The sequence below is a fragment of the Hyla sarda genome, chromosome 3, assembly GCF_029499605.1.
Source record: "Hyla sarda isolate aHylSar1 chromosome 3, aHylSar1.hap1, whole genome shotgun sequence".
NCBI lineage: Eukaryota > Metazoa > Chordata > Amphibia > Anura > Hylidae > Hyla > Hyla sarda.
Window position 1 is genome coordinate 304,552,386 of NC_079191.1, and position 23,472 is coordinate 304,575,857.

The 23,472-nt window shown below is 42.9% G+C and overlaps 1 protein-coding gene across 1 annotated transcript in view; it reads right to left on the reverse strand.

The window, feature by feature from the left end:
- Positions 1-639: 639 nt before the first annotated feature.
- The window catches only part of IRF2BP2 (interferon regulatory factor 2 binding protein 2), a 51,032-nt gene continuing 28,199 nt past the window's right edge, over positions 640-23,472 (reverse strand). Inside the window, exon 2 of the mRNA XM_056566981.1 lies at positions 640-1,911. Coding sequence (XP_056422956.1) covers positions 1,190-1,911 — 722 coding nt within the window. The 3' untranslated portion in view covers positions 640-1,189. The remainder of the gene's footprint in view (positions 1,912-23,472) is intronic.

The window sequence follows — 23,472 nt, forward strand, 5'->3', positions numbered from 1 at the left end:
CTCTGGACAGTTCCTGAGACAGGTGTCATCAGAGAGCACTTAGACAGAAAATAACAACTCAACTTCAGCATCTATAAAGTACTGAAAGGATTAAGATTTTTTAATAGAGGTCATTTACAAATCCGTTTAACTTTCTGGAGCCCGTTGATATATACAATTTTTTTTTCCTGTATAACCTCTTTAAACCTGCCATGGCTGACTGGAGCAACGATCAGACACTGAATTTGTGAACAGTCTGCCAAAGAATTAAATGGATTTATTCTTGCTCAATTCCTCAGGAAATGTAAAAAGTCTAATTACTCAGTGTGAACATACCCTTACATTTTTCTTTGCACCCACTGATAATTTTGACATTAAAATATCTGGAATGTCTACATAAAGGCCATTTGATCAAATAAAAGAAGTAAAAAAAAATTCACTTGTTGTTAGGGAACTTGCACGGTTGAAAACCCTAGAAAGTCTAAGTTGCAGAACAATCCCTCACCGAAGGAATGCTTTTGCACAAAATTGTGAGGAGTATAATGCATTCAGACAACTGCTAATTGTTTAACTGGCTAATAATTAGGCAGACAGACTAAAACTTAAAGCCTTAGAGTTTACTTCAGGATTTCTTATTTTAATATAATACGTCTTTATCAACTAAAGAATAAACATACTCAAAATATTGCTTTGGTGAACAAGATTTTTTTTAATAAACATCACCCAGTGGTTCAAATTACATCAATAAATTTTACAATTAAAAAAGCTTAATCTCAAAGAAAATGAGTAACCAGAGACAATTAACAATGTCATAAAATGTATTTGGCATTTTTAACAAGTGCATACAAATACAGCTAAAAGCATTTCTGTTTTCCAAGTGCTCTAAAAAGCATCTCAAGTCACAGCCTACACTGAACAGTAACTGTCACTGGATAGGAACAAATACTTGCAAAGAACAATAACAAAGAATACCTTTCTGATCAGTACATACCTTAGTTTTCAAAAATAGAAACACAATGTATTCAAAAATTAAAAATTATACAGCGATGTTTATGCAGTCTACATTTCTCCTGTGTGTGTATATATATATATACACATACATACACACACACACATGCGTGTATTTTCAATGCATCTCTCACGCACGCATCCCCACTGTAAGAAGTTTAGTAAGAGATTATGGTGGCTACGAAGCAGAAAATAAAATAAATCAAGAGTCTCTCTCCTTCTTCACTTTTACATCCCCTGCAAGAATTGTGGCAATTTCTCCCTGCATGAAGGCCCACGGTACATTTGATCCCACCAGGGGACATTTTTCCCCACTTGGGCAATACACTTCTCCAGATGATCCTTGCTGTTTAATACTTTGCCTTGAACACGGGAAACAAAATTTGTGAGTAGGTACCGAAGGGCACTGTACAAAGTGTGTGTCCTCAAGACGCTCATGACAAAGAGTGCAGCACAATGGTATACTGTTTGGTATGGAAGAATCAGGAATGCTTGGGGGGTGCACCTGTTCCATTCCTGCATGGGATGAGGTTCCTCCACTAGAAAGTTGGCTTGGCACATCCCTTGCAGCCATTCTTCTTTGGTTCATTGAGGAAGGGGATGGAGGACTATTACTGTTTCGCCTTGTTGTAGAATGAACCTGGTTAGCATCCTTTGAAGTATGATTACCACCAGCATTATCTGCCACCAATATTAAAGCGGCCATTGGTGACTGGCCATTGTGTGCAGCTTCTGGTGGTGTGGTACGGTTGGAATGAGGAGAGACAGTAGAAGGTGGAGATATGAAAGAAGTACTAGTCATTGGAGAAATTTTAAGACCATCAGCTGCTGGCAGCCAAGACTGTCCATCACCATTAATCTTAATGGAACCACCTTCCCCTTCTGGCTCTGGAGAAGGTTTCCTCTTCCGTGCTGCACGGGCACCTATAGAAAACAAAACAATAGAATGCTTTAGTACAAGTCAAACAATGAAAAAGTATGAGACCTCTAAATTATTCACTTAAGTGCAGTACTTTGAACTTCATTTTACATATTCGGAAAGGCTGGGCCTGTTACAAAAAAAAATCATAAATCACACCAGATATAGTTACTAACTATGTAGAAAAGTCTATAGGAAGCAGCACATCAAGTTAAATGTGACAGGTGCAAGCCAATTGAACCTCGGTGCTCTGGTTCCACTGGGTAGGTAAAGGATGAAGGCAGCACACCACAGTAGTAAAGTCCAAAAAACGTGAATTTATTCCATGATGTGGATTACAACTTTCGGCGATCTCTCACCGCCATTGAAAATGGCGGTGAGAGATTGCCGAAACGTTGTAATCCACATCATGGAATAAATTCACGTTTTTTTGGACTTAACTACTGTGGTGTGCTGCCTTCATCCTTTACCTATGTAACTATATCTGGTGTGATTTATTATTTTTTTGTAACAGGCCCAGCCTTTCCGAATAACTTTCAAGGTGCTAAGAAGAAGCATTACTACACCAAGTTTATCTTTGTATATTTATACCTGCCATTTATAGTGAACAGGACAAGAGTGATTGGTAAACATTTTATGAAAGCATACAAGAGGTTACAACTCTCACGTGAGGTCACTTTAACAGATGTTCTAATCTGCAAAGCAGCTCGTCAATCCTGGCCGGACACTTGACAATCCTGGCCGGGCACTTGACAATCCTGGCCGGGCACTTGACAATCCTGGCCGGGCACTTTGCTGGAGCTTTGCAAATCTGGTTTGAAATTTCTGCTGCTAGATGACTCTCTACTTGTATTTACTATTGTAAAGCAGTGTGGTATGAATATACTATGTGTACTGCTATCACCACCACCTGCTGATAGTGTAACAGATATCGCACATTCATTTTTCACTTCTAGAAATCGGCTACTGGCTAACATCACTCACATGATTCCTTAGACAATAGTACAACAAAGTGCATTTCTCACCAAAAAATAAAAAGTATCCGGCCCAGCATATGATAAATACACTCTGGTATACAAGTCTTCTTTTATCACAAAAAATAGCCCCCCAAAATGTGTCTGAATCTTTATACAAAAGGGTTTCTCCTAGGTTATCTGTTCTTCCTGACCCACACCCTACACCCCACATACACAATCATGTTTAGCTGTTCTCATGTGTGTTCAATGTGGAGTGATGAAAAAGTAAATTCCCAAATTTAATGTCTAAAAGTGGATTATTTGTTAGAAAAAAAAATAATTTAATCCAAAACGTGTGATCCTTCTCCAATACAACACGCACTGGATTTCCCACAGCAGTAAACCTGCTGCAAGTTACCAGCATGTCAATTCACCCTTCGGGTACGTTCACACGTACGGATTTTTGCAGCGTATTTCGCTGCTGATTAGCCGTTGAAAGACCTCTTATATGCTGCCTTTATATGTGCCTGCTCGGAGTGGCAATACGCCGCTACAACATGGAGCACACTCTGCTCCATGCTGGGAGCTGTAGTACCTGCATTAATAGACAGATCGCAACTGGTGTCAAGTTACACTCGCTGCGATCTGTCTAATGCAGGTACTACAGCTCCCAGCATTGAGCAGTGTGCGCTCCACGTTGGGAGTAGTAGTACCTGCTTGCAAGAACAGACCACAGCGGGTATCACTACTGACACCTGATGCGATCGTCCCGTCTATTGCAGAGATGCAGAGCGGCTTTCTCCTGCGCTCACATCTCTGCACTATATTCCGGCCAGTGATGTGAATAGAACATCACTCATTCATATTTCCCTCAGAGCTGTGATTGGCTGCAACCATCCGGCCAATCACCACTCTGGGCGGAAAATATGAATGAGTGATGTTCTATTCACATCACTGGCAAGAGTATAGTGCAGAGATGCGAGCGCTGTATAGAGCCGCTCGCATCTCTGCTATATTATGGACGATCGCATCGGGCGTCAGGACCTACACCCGGGGCGATATGTCTATTCGTACAGGTACTACTACTCCCATTATGGAACAGTCTGTTCCATGCTGGGAGTAGTAGTACTACCCAACTGTAAAAAGATAGAGAAAAAAGTGAAACACACACTTTATTAAAAATTTTGTTATAAAAAAAATATACATTTTCGTTAAATACATATTTTTTTCCATCACTAAAGCATTTTTTTTTTGTATCCAACAAACTTGGGGTACCAAAAAAAAAAAAAATTACAAAAAATAAAAAACCTGCCAAGGTGCAATTTCCACACAAATGAAAAAACGCCAGACGCAGTAAAAAATTGCACTGTTGTTTTTTTCAACCCAAAAAACACAGGAAAAAAAAACAAGTAGAAACCTAGCATTAGGGTACATTCCCATGTAGCACTTACACAGCGTATTTTACGCGGCACCAAATTTGCTTTGTATTCTCCGATCAGCATACACCAGTTTGAAGGAGGGGCTGCTTGCTGACAGAGTGTACCCTCAAAGGAAATCTGACAGCAGGACCTGCACTTACCTTAATACAAAGGTTAAGAGAGTGGGTGATCCTGAGTATAACACTGTTCACCTAATATCAGTCCAGCTGTTCCACAGTAATCCTTAGTTATGCTAATATGCTAATTTTGTCTGTTGCTTTGTTAGCAAATCTTTCCTATGCCCCGTGCCCCCCTTCTCCACCTTGAATATTCTTCTGGCTTCATGCATGTCTGCATACTGTGAAGAGTAATTTCTCCCGAATTTCTCCCGTGACTTCAGGGTAGAGAGAGTCAGCAGCGCCTGTGCTCTGCACCAAAAGCAGAGCTGTGACTCACGGCATGCAGACTAGAGTGATGCCAGAAACATATTCAAGGTGGGGCAAAGGATCTCTGGCAGAGGGAGAAGAGGAAGGATTGCTAGCAAAGCAGCAGACTGCTTCTATTCCGCATATAACAAAATTAGCATACTTTCAAAACTAAGGATTCCTGCAGAACGGATGGACAGATTTTAACCTCTTAAGGACCCAGGACGTACAGGTACGCCTTGACGCCCTGGTACTTAAGGACCATGACGTACCTGATATCAATCAACGGGCACCCCGCACAAATGCCCAGGGGGGGTGGGTCATCAGACCGCCCCCCACCCATGTCGGCGATCACCGCAAATCACACCGACTATTTGTGGCGATTCCGGGTCATACAGGTCTCCAGTGACCCGGAAAATAAGGGGGATACAGTGGTCTCTAAACTGTGGCCCTCTAGATCTTGCAAAATTACAACTCCTAGCATGCCCACACAGCAGTTTGTTGCCTGGGCATGCTGGGATTTTTCAACATCTGGAAGGCCGCAGTTTGGAGATCACTGCGCAGTGGTTTCTAAACTGTAGCCCTCCAGATGTTGCAAAACTGCAAATCTCAGCATGCCCAAACAGAAAACAGCTCTCCGCATGCTGGGGGTTACAGTTGCGTACCTCCAGCTGTTGCATAACTAGATATCCCAGCATGCACTTTGGCGATCAGTACATTCTAGGAGTTGTAGTTTTGCAACAGCTGGAGGCACACTGGTTGGAAAATACGGAGTTAGGCAACAGAACCTAACTGAAGGTTTTCCAACCAGTGTGCCTCCAGCCGTTGCAAAAGTACAACTCCCAGCATGCAAGGTCTGTTAGTACATGCTGGGAGTTGTAGTTTTGAAACAGCTGGAGGTTTGCCTCTCCCACGTGAATGTACAGGTTACATTCACACAGGAGGGTTTACAGTGAGTTTTCTGCTTCAAGTTTGAGCTGCGGCAGTGTGAACGTACCCGAAAAACACTAAACACATAATAAAGGGTAAAACACTACATATACACCCCCTTACACTGTCCCCCCCCCCCCCCAATAAAAATGAAAAACGTATCGTACGGCAGTGTTTCCAAAACAGAGCCTCCAGCTGTTGCAAAACAACAACTCCCAGAATTTCCGGACAGCCACTGACTGTCCAGGCATGCTGGGAGTTTAGCAACACCTGTTTGGGAATCACTGGCAAAAATACGCCTATGTCCACCCCTATGCAATCCCTAATTTAGTCCTCAAATGCACATTGCGCTCTCTCAATTAAGAGCCCTGTCTTATTTCAAGGCAACAGTTTAGGGCCACATATAGGGTATTTCCGTACTCGGGAGAAATTGCACTACAAACTTTGGGGGGGGGGGGGGGGGGAGATCTTTTTCTCCTCTTACCCCTTAAGGAAAAGTTGGAGGCTACGCCAGCCTGTTAGTGTAAAAATAAAAAGGTACACTAACATGCTAGTGTTGCATCATACTTTTTATTTTCACAAGCGGTATTAAAAAAAAAAAAAAAGACCCCCAAAATTTGTAATGCAATTTCTCCTTAGTACGGAAATACCCCATATGTGGGCGTAAAATGCTCTGCGGGCGCACAACAAGGCTCAGAAGCGAGAGCGCACCACATAAATTTGAGGTCTAAATTGGTGATTTGCACAGGGGTGGCTGATTTTACAGCGGTACTGACATAAACGCAAAAAAGTACCCACATGTGACCCTATTTTGGAAACTACACCCCTCACGGAATGTAACAAGTGGTATAGTGAGCCTTAACACAACATTTACGTAGAATTTGGATGGGAAAATAAAAATATAAAAAAATTATAATTTTACTAAAATGCTGGTGTTAACTTAAGTTTTTCATTTTCACAAGGGAATATAGGGAAAAAAAATGCCCCCAAAATTTGTAACCCCATTTCTTCTGAGTAAGAAAATACCCCATACGTGAATGTAAAGTGCTCTGCAGGCGAACTACAATGCTCAGAAGAGAAGGAGCACCATTGGGCATTGGAAGCACTGTATCTACTGTGAAACATGGTGGAGGTTCAATTATGTTTTGGGGTTGTTTTGCTGCCTCTGGCACTGGGTGCCTTGAATGTGTGCAAGGCATCATGAAATCTGAGGATTACCAACAGATTTTGGGTCGCACTGTACAGTCCAGTGTCAGAAAGCTGGGTTTGCATTCGAGATCTTGGATCTTCAAGCAGGACAATGACCCCAAACATATACGTAAAAAAGGACCCATAAATGGATGGCAACAAAGCGCTGGAGAGTTCTTAAGTGGCCAGCAATGAGTCCAGATCTAAATCCCATTGAACACCTGTGGAGAGATCGTAAAATTGCTGTTGGGAAAAGGCACCCTTCCAATAAGAGAGACCTGAAGCAGTTTGCAAAGGAAGAGTGGTCCAACATTCCGGCTGAGAGGTGTAAGAAGCTTATTGATGGTTATAGGAAGTCAATGATTATAGTAATTTTTTCTCCCAAAGGCTGTGCAACCAAATATTAAGTTCCAATACACACAAAGGGAATAAACGTGTATAGCAAAACGTGTTACTGCAATCCTTTTCTGTGAGAAATACTTCATTTTCTTGAAAAATTTCAGGGGTGCCAACATTTACGGCCATGACTGTGTGTGTGTCTGTGTGAGTATATTTATATAATATTACATATATACACACTAGGGATCGACCGATTATCGGTTTGACCGATAATTGTGATTTTGGACCAATTACCTTGCCGATATGCCGATAATGCCCCGCCTCCCCCATCCTCTGCCCACATACCGCCGCCGCTACATCGACCCCCTCCCCCGGTGTTATAATTACCTGTTCCCGGGGGTCCGCGATCCTTCTGGCTGTTGCTGTGCGCTGCGTAATGACGAGTGACGTCCCCAACGCAACATCACCGTCAGTACGCACAGTCACAGCGCAGGACGCCGACGGAGCCAGAAGGATCGCAGACCCCCGGAACAGGTATATATAACACCGGGGATGGTGGGAGACGATGGGGCAGTGGCGGTATGTGGGCAGAGGATGGGGGGGGCGATGGGGCAGCGGCAGTATGTGGGCAGAGGATGGGAGAGGTGATGGGGCAGCAGCATGTGGCCAGAGGATGGAGGGGGAGGCAATGGGGCAGCGGCGGTATGTGGGCAGAGGATATGGGGGGGGGAGGCAATGGGGCAACTGTGGTGGACAGGCAGGGGGGAGAGAAGCAGGCAGCGGCGGCGGTCTCTGGCACAGCAAAAGCCGCTGCAGGTCATTGATGGGGATGGGGGAGGCAATGGGGCCAGAGCGGTGCGGTGGGGGGTGAGACGTGGCGTGGTGCGGCGGTAGGGGGGGCGCACTACAGCGTGAACAGTCCTTTTTAGGGCAAGCTGGGATTTGTAGACTCCGTGGGTAGTCTTCAGCAAATATCCATATATAGCATATACCCACTTAATATTATCGTTGGTGGTATAGTAGATATCCAATGTGGATAGTGACTTATTACTGGTATTTGTAGGGCATGCTGGGATTTATTGTCCCCAGAAGTGAGATCGTTGATGGTATAGTGGATAACAACCAAAAAATAGCAACAGTTAATGCCTGTTGTGCACCACTGGCAGGCTCATCTGTTAGCCGCCGAACAAATAGACTGATAGTCCAAAAGGTAGAAAACAAGATAGATGTTACCCACTCCCCGCAATGTAACGGTCGTGATGGGGATTTGCTTGTTCACGCATGCGGCACTAGCAGGTACAGGAGATCTGGAAGGTAGGAATGATTCGCGGACTGCTTCCTGGAGATTAGCGGTCTGCGTCGCTTCCTTGGTAGAATCGCGGACTGCGCAGCTCCAATAAGTAGAATGATAAGTGATAGGAGGTGGGCCAGCGTCCTCGTGGATGCCTGGCAGGATGTTGGTGTTTTCACACACCAGATGTAGGAAAGGCAGTTAGAACTGAAATATTAATAGTAGTAAAAGGCAGGAATGTAGGTTTAAAATAGATCAAATTGGCTGGACGCATTTCAGGATAGACATCCTTTCTTCAGCAGCCTATGTGGAATACAAGATAATGATAGTGATGTTCCTTTTTGCATAGAATTTATAGCCAGAGAGTGGATGTGATTGGTTATACCATTTTCACGGCAGGTGCATGACAATCAGTGTACTGAACTTGGTTACATTTGGGATTGGAGTTCAAAGTCAAATTGTAACAAAACAAGGAATAGTTATTGGATGGAAATGTATTTTACATAGAGAATGTATGATGTCATAATGGTTAGTTTATAAACGAAAAATAGTGAGTAACAGATAATTGGTGAAATAAAAATAAAATACATTGTCATATAGGAATCTAAATGTATGACAAAGAAATATCTGCTATGATATGCAGAAATACCGGTAGGAAATAACTGCAAGAAAAATATATAAAATAAAATGAAAACTAAAAAAAATTAAAATATATGTAAGTGAGAATGAAAATGAGACACTGGAACAGAAATATATACACACTGATTATTAGGTTGGACCGGAGATCATACTGTTGTAAAATCCAGTAGGGCACAAGCTCCGGGTCAGTGACCTCGCTGCTAGACCGCCTGCAGATGACTGTCCATGGGCGAGGGCCCCAACTGGAAAAGGTCCTATCTTCCATATGTTCAGATGAAACAAAATAATTCCTTATCTTCATTTAGACCCGCTGGGGCCAAGCTTTCAAAATCAAATATCTTGACAAATGTAATTTTTGAAGGGTCCATATTATGGAATTTTAATAAATGGATTGATAGTGGGTGCTTGTCACTACCTTTTCTAATATTTTAAAAAATGTTCGGCCATCCATGTTTTTAGTTCTCGTTTGGTTAGGCCAATGTATTGCTTGTGGCACATGCACTCTAAAATACAGTGTGGGCCATTTGTATGGATACACCTTAATAAAATGGGAATGGTTGGTGATAGAGATGAGCAAACTTTCAGTAAATTCGTTTTGTCACAAACTTCTCGGCTCAGCAGTTGATGACTTATCCTGCATAAATTAGTTCAGCTTTCAGGTGCTCCGGTGGGCTGGAAAAGGTGGATACAGTCCTAGGAAATTGTCTCTTAGGACTGTATTCACCTTTTCCAGCCCACCGGAGCACCTGAAAGCCGAACTAATTTATGCAGGATAAGTCATCAACTGCCGAGCCGAGAAGTTTGTGACGAATCGAATTTACTGTAAGTTCACTCATCTCTAGTTGGTGATATTAACTTCCTGTTTGTGGCACATTAGTATATGTGAGGGGGGGGGGGAAACTTTTCGAGATGGGTGGTGACCATGGCTGCCATTTTGAAGTCGGACATTTTGAATCCAACTTTTGGATCTTTTGAAGAGGGTCATGTGACACATCAAACTTATTGGGAATTTCACAAGAAAAACAATGATGTGCTTGGTTTTAACGTAACTTTATTCTTTCATGAGTTATTTACAAGTTTCTGACCACTTATAAAATGTGTTCAATGTGCTACATGATGATGTGTTTCCCTCTTTATGCACTGAAGCTGGCCCGTTCCCTGAGTTTTTCCAGCAAGATGATGCACCACCACATTATGGGTGTCCAGTCCGAGCATTCCTAGATGAACAGTTTCCTGGAAAGTGGATTGGTCGTCGTGGGCCAGTTGAATGGCTCCCAAGGTCTCCCGATCTGACCCCCTTAGACTTATCTTTGGGGTCATCTGAAGGCAATTGTCCATGCTGTGAAGATATGACATGTGCAGCACCTGAAACTACGGATACTGGAAGCCTGTGCTAGCATTTCTCCTGCGGCGTTGCTATCAGTGTGTGAAGAGGGGGAAAAGAGGGTTGCATTGACAATCCAACACAATGGGCAGCACATTGAACACATTTTATAAGTGGTCAGAAACTTGAAAATAACTCATGAAAGTTATGTTAAAACCAAGCACATCATTGTTTTTCTTGTGAAATTCCCAATAAGTTTGATGTTTCACATGACCCTCTTCCTATTGAAAAAAACAAAAGTTGGATTCAAAATGGCCACCATCGTCACCAGCCATCTTGAAGAGCCCCCCCCCCCCCCACATATACTAATGTGCCACAAACAGGAAGTTAATATCACCAACCATTCCCATTTTATTAAGGTGTATCCATATAAATGGCCCACCCTGTATAAATGACTCCTTTTTTGTGGCAGGTTAAGAACTCATTAATTTCCTATTCAAAATCATTAGTTTTATTTTATTTTATTTTAGGGAAATTGGTGCCCTTGCAGCTGGAGAAGATTCCACATGTGAAAAAAAATCCTGTTTTTGATAACCATGTGTTGACTATTTCGGTTGATGTTTTTTGTTTAACCGTGGGGGCCACCTTTAAACCTAGATTGGGAGCCTTTTTGAAGATTATTGGTGGTTGTTTTGGGAGTGTTGGGGCTAAAATGTTGTCATTACTGACTAAATGCCAGTATTTTTGTATACATTTTTGTAACTGTTTTATGATCTTTGCAAAAAACTGAATTATGATTTTGGAAGTATTGTCTATATTTGCTGTGTTTTCCAGTGTTTTTTTGTTAAAGAATTAATTTCTGTTGAGTTTTTGTACTTTACTGAGGGACTCTTGTAATGTGATTTCTGGGTACTCGGATTCTGAATTAATGCATCATATCAGAGGCTTCTGTATTGAATTGTTCTTCCTGCATGCAATTTCTCTTTAGTCTTCTGAATTGGCTGCTGGGAATGTTCAGCAGCTAATGATCTACATGGCAGCTGGAAATAAAATTAACTATTTTTTTGCAGGTTTTTTTTTTATATGTGCAACAATGTAGTTTATTTCCGTATACAGAGATTTGTAGGTCCAGAAATTCGACTTTTTCATGACTAATATTTGGTGAAAGTGTAAGGTTATAAGTATTGCTGCTCAGATCTAAAAGAAAAATGTGTAACTGCTTCTGTTCCTTTCCAAATAATGTCATCAAATTAACTTTTCCATAGCACCAGATTCGTGCCCAGCTTGGGTAAATTGGTATGATGTCCCCAGTACAACATGAATAGATTAGCATAGCTGGTGCTAATCTGGTGCCCATGGCAGTCCCTGTGGTTTGTTGGTAATAATCCCCCTCAAAGTAAAAGCAATTATGTGATAAAATAAATAGAATTCACGTTACAATTTGTTCAGGTGGAATCTGGGCTTGTTGTAGGAAGTGACGTACTATTTTCAATGATATTGATGACTTGAGTGGTATATTTTTAAATGTGTTGGAGTGTTTTTTTCCCATTTTTATTTTTTTTCTTGCAATTATTTTCTACTGCATCTCATAGCAGATATTTCTTTGTCATCCATTGTCATATAGAAATCTTAATTTATTTTCTTAAAATTTTTCGCCAATTATCTGTTACTATATCAAATCTACGTTCATAAACAAACCATTATTATACCATACAGTTCTCTATGTAAAATACATTTCCATCCAATACCTGTCCCTTGTTTTGTTACAATTTGACTTTGAACTCCAATCCCAAATGTAACCAAGTTCAGTACACTGATTGTCATGCACCTGCCGTGAAAATGGTATAACCAATCACATCCACTCTCTGGCTATAAATTCTATGCAAAAAGGAACATCACTATCATTATCTTGTATTCCACATAGGCTGCTGAAGAAAGGATGTCTATCCTGAAATGCGTCCAGCCAATTTGATCTATTTTAAACCTACATTCCTGCCTTTTACTACTATTAATATTTCAGTTCTAACTGCCTTTCCTACAGCTGGTGTGTGAAAACACCAACATCCTGCCAGGCATCCACGAGGACGCTGTCCCTCCTCCTATCACTTATCAGTCCGTGATTCTACCAACGAAGCGACGCAGACTGCTAATCACCAGGAAGCAGTCTGCGAATCATTCCTACCTTCCAAATGTCCATGTTCCTGCTAACAGCTAGTGCCGCATGCGCGAACGAGCAAATCCCGATCGGACCGTTACACTTGGGGGAAAAGGTAACGTCTATCTTGTTTTCTAACTTTGGATTATCAGTCCATTTGTTCGGCAGCTAACAGATGAGCCTGCCAGTGGTGCACGACCGGCATTAACTGTTGCTATTTTTTGGTTGTTATCCACTATCTTACTACCATCAACGATCTCACTTGTGGGGACTAAAAATCCCAGCATGCCCTACAAATACCGGCAATAACAGTCACTACCCACATTTGTTATCTACTATACCATCAACGATTATATTAAGTGGGTATATGCTATATATATGGACGTTTGCTGAAGACTACCCACGGAGACTACAAATCCCAGCTTGCCCTAAAAAAGTACTGTTCAAGCTGTAACACACAAAAGGCAGTTACCGTTCTAGGGCTGGTTATATTCTAGATCCCAGCTCATTCTGAACAAATCAGATATATACAAGCAGCATTTTATATATACTTTATTGTTTCATGTATTGATAGTGAGTGACAGGGGCTCTGTGACTACACCGCCTAGTTCTCCAATATCTTAATAAATGTATTTATATTGTATCCAATTATGTTACTTATTTGCATAGAATATTATCCAATTTACTTCATTTGAGATACTCTGCTGCGTAACGAACATGACAGGCTCCATAATAGTAATAGCAATATCAGCAATAGCAGAATACCACCTGTCTCATATTGCATTTAACCTATTAATATCATGCAATGTACATGTATGTTGCCTGTCTGCTAAGGGCTTTGAAGCGAGCTTAGGCGCTAAGCTTGCTTCAAAGTTGATGAGAAATGGCTTCTACCAGCAGCCAGGACTCACTGCTAATGCCAGACAACTGATCCCTCGCTTGGCCGGCATTAACTCTATAGATGCTGCAATTAGAGATGAGCGAACTTACAGTAAATTCGATTAGTCACGAACTTCTTGGCTCGGCAGTTGATGACTTATCCTGCATAAATTAGTTCAGCTTTCAGGTGCTCCCGTGGGCTGGAAAAGGTGGATACAGTCCTAGGAGACTCTTTCCTAGGAATGTATCCACCTTTTCCAGCCCACGGGAGCACCTAAAGGCTGAACTAATTTACGCAGGAAAAGTCATCAACTTCCGAGCCGAGAAGTTCGTCACGAATTGAATTTACTGTAAGTTCGCTCATCTCTAGCTGCAATCAAAGTTGATAAATGCTAAATGACTTGCTAGACCTTTAGTGAAGCTAATCAGGACAGCTGTGGCAAAAATCAAGAGGTCCCAATGAACTAAAAGGACATTCGATCAGCACTCCAAGAATTCAGGTATCCTCAGCAGCCTGTATAAGTGGAGTGCCGAAAACACTGATCAATGCTGTGCTATGGCATAGGTTTGTTTGCAATCCCCCTATGGGACTATTAACTAAAAGACACAGCGTAAAGATGCAGTGATTATTTTTGCGCTCTGTTATAGTCAGAACGCTTACCACCTACAGACCAAAATGTAGGCATGTTTTTTGCACCACCAACTGTTCTTTGTAACGTGATCACTCATTGTACCACCAAATGTACGGTGACGCAAAAAAATAAAAGAAAATATTTGTGGGGAGAAATTGAAAAAAAAAAAAAAAAAAGGAGCCTTCAGTTTATACATAGTGCACTTTTTAAATAAATGTGAAATCATCTTTCTGTAAATCCATACGATTAGGAAAATCCCCAATTTATTAAGGTTTTACTGCAAAAAAAATTATAACTTTTTGTATGAAAATTTGTATATTTAAAATTGTCCTCTCTGACCCCCTGTAACTTATTTTTCTGTATATAGGGTTGTATGAGGGCTCTTTTCTGCGTCGAGACCTGTAGTTTATCGGTATTTTTTGAAGTGTTTTACTGTTAGACTCCTAGCTCCAACCATATCCCCCCCCCCTTTAAGGGTTAAAGGAGTACTCCGGTGGAAATTATTTTTTTATTTTTTATTAACTGGTGCCAAAAAGTTAGATTTGTAAATTACTTCTATTTAAAAATCTTAATCCTTCCAGTACTTATCAGCTGTATGCCGCACAAGAAGTTATTTTCTTTTTGAATTTCTTTTCTGTTTGACCACAGTGATCTGTCCAGAGCAAGATGGTTTGCTATGGGGATTTGCTCCTGCTCTGGACAGTTCCGGACATGGCAGATGCCCACTGCAGCAGCTGACATTTGCCAGTAATGATGGACATCCGAGCTGGCTCCAATGTCCATCATTTAAGTGGTTAAATGTGGTGATCAATGGTGATTACGGCATTTAAACACTAAATGTCATTAATTCCTGGTGTCAAGGAGACCCATCGGCAGCTCCACGATGTAATCCTGTGCTGCCGATTGGCTGCTGTGGAAGAACATGGACTTATAGGTTCTTCCTGTGCTCGCCGGATTTCGGTGCCCATATTGCTGATTTTTGGTCACATCATGTCAAGTGATTAAAAAGTCACATACGCAAAAGAACTAAAACTAATTAATTTGGTATCATTGGCATTGTCCTGACTAGGGATCGACCAATATCGTTTTTTTAGGGCCGATACCGATAATCGGTGGAGATTAGGGCCGATAGCCGATAACTTATACCGATATTCCGGTATAAGTTATCGGCTATTTATCCCCCAGCGACACCGCTGCAGATGATTGATTTAAAGCGGGCGCTTTAAATCAATGCACTGCAGTGGCTTTTGCGGTGCCATAGGCCGCCGCCGCCACCCGCTTCTCTCCCCCTACCTGTCCGGGGGTCCTGAGACCTATCACCGCCACCGCTTGGAGGGGTGGTCACGGTGCGGTGCAGGGGGCGGGGCATTATCAGCAAGGTAATTGCCGATACAGAATGCCCAAAATCGTGAATATCGGCCATACCGATAATCGGTCGATCCCTAGTCCTGACCCAAAGAATCAAGTTAGCATTCCATATTTAACATTGTGAACCCCGGAGAAATTACTGCCCCACAAAATTGCGCAATTCTATATTTTTCTCAATTTTGCCTTACATGTATATGTTTTCTGCCTCTGTAATACAATATATAATGAAAAAGTGAGACAATGAGTTAATCCCTTGATGCAGGACATAAATGTGCGTACTGCTACTACTTAACGTACCAGGACGTACATTTACATCCTGTACATGTCCGCGAGCATCGGAGCGATGCTCAGGTCATGCGCGGAAGGTCCTGACACCTGATAGCAGCCAGGGACCTGCCGGTAACGGCCGACATCAGCGATCGCGCGGACGTCCGCCATTAACCCTTCAGATGCCGTGATCAATACAGATCAAGGCATCTGTGGGAGTCCGGTCACTAAAATGGATGATCGGATCACCCACAGTGCTGCCGTGGGGATCTGATCATCCATAATGGTGGACAGGGGTCCCCTCACCTGCCTCCGCCGCCTTCCACGGGTCTTCTGCTCTGGTGTGAGATTGAGCAGTTGAGCAGACCAGAGCAGAAGATGACCGATAATACTGATCAGTACTATGCCCTATGCACATCACTGGACAGTATTTGGAGTCAAATGATTGCTATAAATAGTCCCCTAAGTGTAAAAAAAAAAAAAAAAAAAATTTTTTTTTTGAAAAATCCCCTCCCCCAATAAAAACCTATTATAAACATATTTGGCATTGCTGCATGCGTAAACATCAGAATATAATGTTAATGATCCAGTACGGTAAATGGCGTGAATGTAAAAAAAAGTCCACAGTCCTATTTTTTTTTTATAACATTTTATAAAAAATAAAAATTTATAAAAAAAAAAATTTAAAAAGTTTTATACATGCAAATGTGGTATCAAAAAGTACAGATCACGGTGCAAAAATGTTCCCTCATACCGCCACTTATACAGAAAAATTATTTTAGATGTAAAAGTAATTTTAGATGTACTAATTTGATTAAAAAGTTTGCGAGTGGTACAATAATAGAAAAGTATGTAATCATGGGTATGATTTTAACTCCTTGGGGACAGAGCCCATTACAACCCTAAGGACGGGAGCATTTTTTGCAATTCTGACCACTGTCACTTTAAGCATTAATAACTCTGGGATGCTTTTAATTTTCATTCTGATTCCGAGAATGTCTTTTCGTGACATATTCTACTTTATGTTAGCGGTAAATTTTTGTCGATACTTGCATCATTTCTTGGTGAAAATTTCCAAAATTTTATGAAAAAACAGAAAATTTTGCATTTTTCTAACTTTGAAGCTCTCTGCTTGCAAGGAAAATAGACATTCCAAATAAATGATATTATATATTGATTTACAAATACAATAGGTCTACTTTATGTTTCCATCATAAAGTTGACATGTTTTTACTTTTGGAAGACACCAGAGGGCTTCAAAGTTCAGAAGCAATTTTCCAATTTTTCACAAAATTTTCAAAATCTGAATTTTTCAGGGACCAGTTCAGTTTTGAAGTGGATTTGAGGGGCCTTCATATTAGAAATACCCCATAAAAGACCCCATTATAAAAACTGCACCCCTCAAAGTATTCAATATGACATTCAGTAAGTTTGTTAACCCTTTAGGTGTTTCACAGGAATAGCAGCAAAGTGAAGGAGAAAATTCAAAATCTTCATTTTTAACACTCGCATGATCTTGTAGACCCAGTTTTAGAAATTTTACAAGGGGTAATAGGAGAAAAAGCCCCACAAAATTTGTAACCCAATTTCTCTTGAGTAAGGAAATACCTCATATGTGTATGTCAAGTGTTTGGCGGGCGCAGTAGAGGGCTCAGAAGGGAAGGAGCGACAATGGGATTTTGGAGAGTGAATTTTGCTGAAATGGTTTTTGGGGGGCATGTCACATTTAGGAAGCCCCTATGGTGCCAGAACAGCAAAAAATAAAAAAAATTAAAAAAAACACACATGGCATACTTTTTTGGAAACTACACCCCTCAAGGCACGTAACAAGGGGTCCGGTGAGCCTTAACACCCTACAGGTGTTTGATGACTTTTCGTTAAATTCGGATGTGTAAATAAAAAAAAAAAAATTTCACTAAAATGCAGTTTTTTAATTTACCATTTCTACAAAGGGTAATGAGAGAAAAATCCCCCTAAAATTTGTAAGGCAATTTCTCCCGAGTACGGAGATACCCCATATGTGGCCCTAAACTGTTGCCTTGAAATACGACAGGGCTCTGAAGTGAGAGAGCTCCATGCGTATTTGAGGCCTGAATAAGGAATTTGCAGTAGGGGTGGACCTGGTTGTCTCCACCAAAACCCTACAGCAGTGTTTCCCAAACAGGGTGCCTCCAGCTGTTGCAATACTCCCAGCCTGTCAGGTCAGTCTATGGCTGTCCGGCAACACTGGGAGTTGTGGTTTTGCAACAGCTGGAGGCGCCGTTTAGGAATCACTGCCGTATGAGACGTTTTTCATTTTTATTGGGGGGGGGGGGGACGACGACGACGTGTAAGGAGGTGTATGTGTAGTGTTTTACTTTTTATTATTTGTTAGTGTAGTGTTTTTAGGGTACATTCACACAGGAGGGGGTTCACAGTAAGTTTCCTTGAAGGAAACCCACTGTAAACCCGCCCATGTGAATGTACCCTGTACATTCACATGGGAGGGGCGCCCCAAACCTTCAGCTGTGGCAAAATGACAACTCCCAGATTGCACTGACAGACCGTACATGCTGGGAGTTGTAGTTTTAAAACAGCTGTAGGCACACTGATGGGGAACCACTGAGTTAGAAAACAGACTCTAGCTCAGTGATTCCAACCCATGTGCCTCCAGCTGTTGCAAGACTACAACTCCCAGCATGTACGGTCTGTCAGTGCACTCTGGGAGTTGTAGTTTTGCAACAGCTGAAGGCACACGGGTTGGAATCACTGAGTTAGGAAACAGACACTATCAGTGTTTCCCAACCAGTATGCCTACAGCTGTTGCAAAACTACAACTCCCAGCACGGCCAGACAGTCAGGGATGCTGGGCGTGTAGTTCTGCAATATTTTGCCCTTCAGATTTTGCAGAACTACAACTCCCAGCATGCCTGGACAGTCTGGGCATGCTAGGGTTGTAGTTATGCAAAACCTGGGGAATAACAGTTTGGAGGCCACTACTTGGCGGTCTCCAAACTGTGGCCCTCCAGATGTTGCAAAACTACAACTCCAAGCATGGCCAGACATGCTGGGAGTTGTAGTTCTGCAACATCTGAAGGTCCAGATATTGCAGAAATACACGCCCAGCATCCCTGACTGTCTGGGCAAGCAGGGAGTTGTAGTTTTGCAACATCTGGAGGGCTACAGTTTGGAGACCACCATATAGTGGTCTCCAAACTGTGCCACTTCAGATGTTGCAAAACTACAACTCCCAGCATGTCCAGACAGCCTTTGGTTGTGTGGGCATGCTGGGAGTTGTAGTTTTGCAGCTTTTAGAAGGCCACAGTGAAGATCACTTACCATGATCTTCACTGCAGCCTTCTCCGCCGCACTTTCCGGCGGCCGCTCTTCCAGCTGCCGCCGCTGCTCCGGGATGCCGCCGCTGCCGCCTCCGAAGGTCCGGGTAAGCCGGGCCATGCTCCCCCCTCTCCGCCCGTGTTACCCCGCTCTGTACCGACTTCTGATCGGTGGCCAGAGCGGGGGAAATTAACTCTAACCCCCCCTCCCCTGCCATTGGTGGTCAGCCTGACCGACCAATGGCAGGGCATAGGAGGGGGTGGCAACACTGCCTCCTCGCTCCTATCCTTTAGGCTGGTCGGAGCTGGCTCTGACAGCTCCGATCAGTCTTATTTTCCGGGAGATCGGGTCTGAATTGACCTGCGATTTGCTGCGATCGCCGATATGGGGGGAGGGTCTCAGGACCCCCCTAGGCATTGCTACGGGATGCCTGCCGATAGATATCAGCAGTCATCCGGGTCCGATCACCGCCCGGCGAGCGGCAGTGATCGGAAATGCTGAGGGCATATGGAAAAGCCCTCTGTCCTTAAGTGACGGGACGCGAGGGCGTATGCATACGCCCTTCGTCCCCAAGGATTTAATCATATTGACCCACAGAAGAAAGTGTTTTCTATTTTACCATAAATTGTACAGCGTGAAAATGAAACCTTCCAAAAGTAGCAAAATTGCGGTTTTCTTATCAATTTTCCCACACAAATAGTATTTTTTTGGTTGCGCGATACATTTTGTGGTAAAATGAGGGATGTCATTAGAAAGGAGAAACAAGCCCTCATACTAGTCTGGATGAAAATATAAAAAAAAAAAAAAAAGAGTTAAGATCTTTAGAAGGCGAGGAGGAAAAACAAACCGTAAAAATAAAAGGCAAAAATGGGCTGAGTCCTTAAGGGGTTAAGGATCTTAGAATGTGAGGATTATACGCGAGCCAAAAAAAATTTCTGGACAGGACACATGACCCAGATCCCCCAGCCAGCAAGTGCTCCCGCAGCTTCAGGCTGCGGCTTGCGTCAGGAGCTGCACCCCACTTCTGCCCTGGCGCAGACAGAGTGAGGTCACTCAGCCGGCACCAGAGCAGAGGACAAAGGATGCAGAAGAAGAGTCCCAGCAGTCTGACACCGATCAGCACCGATCTCTCCTATCCTATACATAGACAGGTAATCTCCCTGTGCCATCCCCACATACAAAAATACCACATACCTGTCACCCAGCTTTCCCATGCCCCCTCTATAGGTAGAGTCGGCGATACAGCGTTCTGGAATCTCTGGATACAGAGGGAGCGTGTCGGCCGTCGCTTCGTGCAAGGGTCGTCACGATCCCTTCATGTGGACTGCCAGGGGGTGCCGTGCAGGAGATCACCAGGGGTCTCAGAGGTCAGACCCCCCCACCCCCCCCCCCCCCCCCCCGGTCTAAAACCTATTCCATATCCTTTGGATAGGGACTAAGTTTAACTGCACTGGAGTACTTTCCGAGTCCTTTACATTAGTCATGTTAAAGGGGTTATCTAGGATTAGAATCACAGAGCTGATTTATTCAAAACATAGCATCATAACTGTTTTCAGGTTGTATGTGGTATGGCAGCTCAGTTCCATTTAACTCCTTCCCAACCCATGACATGCAAGCAAGTCATGGGCTGGGTGAGCAGACATGACGCGGGCCACGTCATAACCTGGAGATGCCCGCTGCTATCAGCAGCTAACATCTGCCGGTAACGATGGGACTTCGGAGATCACTTCGATGTCTGTCATTTAACTGGTTCAATACAGGGATCTATACAGGTCACAGCATTTAAACATTAACCACTTAAGGACTCAGGGCGTACCTGTATGCAGAGTCCGCTCCGTTTCCATAACATGGGGTCACAGCGGGTCAGGCCCAGCCTCCAACAACCGGGACTCGTGGCTAATAGCTATTAAGCAAGCTATTAACCCTTTAGACAGGGTGTTCAAAGTTGATTGCCGTGTCTAAAGTGAAACTAAACTGCTGTCTATTAGCTCAGGGGGCTGTCCGGGATCGCCGCGGCGGCCTGAACAGCTGGAGGACACAGGGGGGGTCCCTTCCTGCCTCCTGGTGTCCGATCACCGAATGATTGCTAAAGTAAACAAAAACAAACGTGTTACCACATGCAAAAAATTTTCTAATTATAAAAATATATAATTAATTAAACCGCCCGGTCAATGGCGTACACACAAAAGGTCCATAATAGCATATTTTTGGTCACTTTATCTCATGAAAAATTGAATAAAAAGCGATCAGTAAGTGCGATCAATAGAAAAATAAAAACTTCAGATTACAGCACAAAAAATGAGCCCTCATACCGCACCGTATGCAGACAAATAAAAAAGTTATAGGGGTCAGAAAAGGACAATTTTAAACGTATAAAATGTTCCTGCATGTAGTTCTGATGTTTTTTCAGTAGAATGACAAAAATTCAACCTATATAAGTGGGGTATCATTTTTATCGTATGGACCTACAGAATCTAGAGAAGGTATTGCTGCTACGAGTAGGCACATGTGAAGGCAGAATACAGAGGGTCCTTCAGCGGCGGATCCGCAGTGAAATCCGCTGCGAAAATCCCCTCATGTGAACGTACCCTTACAGAGAGTCGGGAGAAGCGCTCAGCCACACGTTTCCCTCCATGTTCATATAGTGCTAGGTCGGTGTCAGAACACTAAGGGGGAGATTTATCAAAACCTGTGAGGAGGAAGAGTGGTGTAGTTGCCCATAGCAACCAGATATTTTTCACAGGCCTCTTTAGAAATGAAAGTAGTAATCTGATTGGTTGCTATAGGCAACTGCACCACTCTTCCTCTACACAGGTGTTGCTAAATCTCCCCCTAAGAACCTGACTAATTAAAACTTGACATTTAAAAAAAAAAAATGGTTTTATGAAGAGTATGTTTTAACTCTGCTCACAGATTCCACTCAAACTACAATAAAATCCACTAAACATACAAGAAAACTGAGAAATGTGTTACTCAAAGGGGTTCCAGTGATTACAAAACTTGGAGACCCATTTGCAAAGCCCCATGGTGGTCTATTGGACTGGTAAATCCATCTCCACACTGGGACGATTAGAGGTACGCTTTATGGGGGAGATTTATCAGGGGATTTAGAGCTTTTTTTGCTTACAAAAGTCGCACCAAAAGTCGATTTAGCACCTAAGCAAGTTTTTGTGCGACTTTTAGCTGTAAGTAAAAAGCTACAAAAGAAAATTAAATTTTAACTTTTCACTTCGCAGTGGTCAAGGAATTATGAAGTGCGAAAGTCGCACAAAAAGTAGCAAGCAAGTAGCAAGCCTCCAAAACAGCGTAAATGTAAACAAAATGGTTTTGAAGAGCAGATTTTTATATTTCCTACTGGCAGCCGGCGGGAAATATGATATAACAACTGTATAAAGGAGCCTGGGCTGGCCTCACTCTGCAGCCGCCCGGGCTCCGTCTGATTATAACCCTAACTTAATGACGGGGACACTGCTTTACATAACCCCCACCTTCCACCCTGCACATCTCCCATCTGTCTGCTACCTGTTGCAAGACTACAACTCCCAGCATGTCCTTACAATGAGGGCATGCTGGGAGTTATAGTCTTGTAACAGGTAGCGGGTGGGAGATGTGCAGCGTGGACGGGTGGAAGGTGGGGGTTATGTAAAGCAGTGTCCCCGTCATTAAGTTAGGGTAGCGGGGTTATAATTAGATCCCAAGCTTGTCACTCGCCCGCACCCCATGACTACAACTCCCAGCATGTCCTTACTGTAAGGGCATGCTGGGAGTTGGAGTCGTGCGGCACGGGAGACGTGCAGCCAGGTGACAATGTATTAACCTATTTTTCTTTTTTCTCATTTCAGATATGTGTATCCTGTGGACTACTTCGGATTCGATGGGCTGTGTAGATGACCTGCATTTTATTTTTTTTTTATCTGTTTAATATTAATAAAATGGTAAACGAGGGCTTGTGGGGGAGTTTTTAATAATTTTTAGTTGTTACGTGTTTTTTTTATTTACTTGACAGGCTTAGTGGAATCTGATTAATAGACGGAATCCATTAATAAGCCTGGGCTTAGTGTTAGCCTCAAAAACAGCTAGCGCTAACCCCCAATTATTACCCCGGTACCCACCGCCACAGGGGTGTCAGGAAGAGCAGGTACCAACAGGGTGTCAAAAATGCCGCTCCTGGGAACAGGCTGGCGTTATTTAGGCTGGGGAGGGCCAGTAACAATGGTTCTCGCCCACCCTGGTAACATCAGGCTGTTGCTGCTTGGTTGGTATCTGGCTGAGAATAAAAATAGGGGAACCCTATGTGTTTTCCCCAATTCTATTCTCAGCCAAATACAAACCAAGCAACAACAGCCTGATGTTACCAGGGTGGGCAAGAACCATTGTTACTGGCCCACCCCAGCCTAAATAACGCCAGCCCGTTACCACCTAGGCCTAGGAGCGCCATTT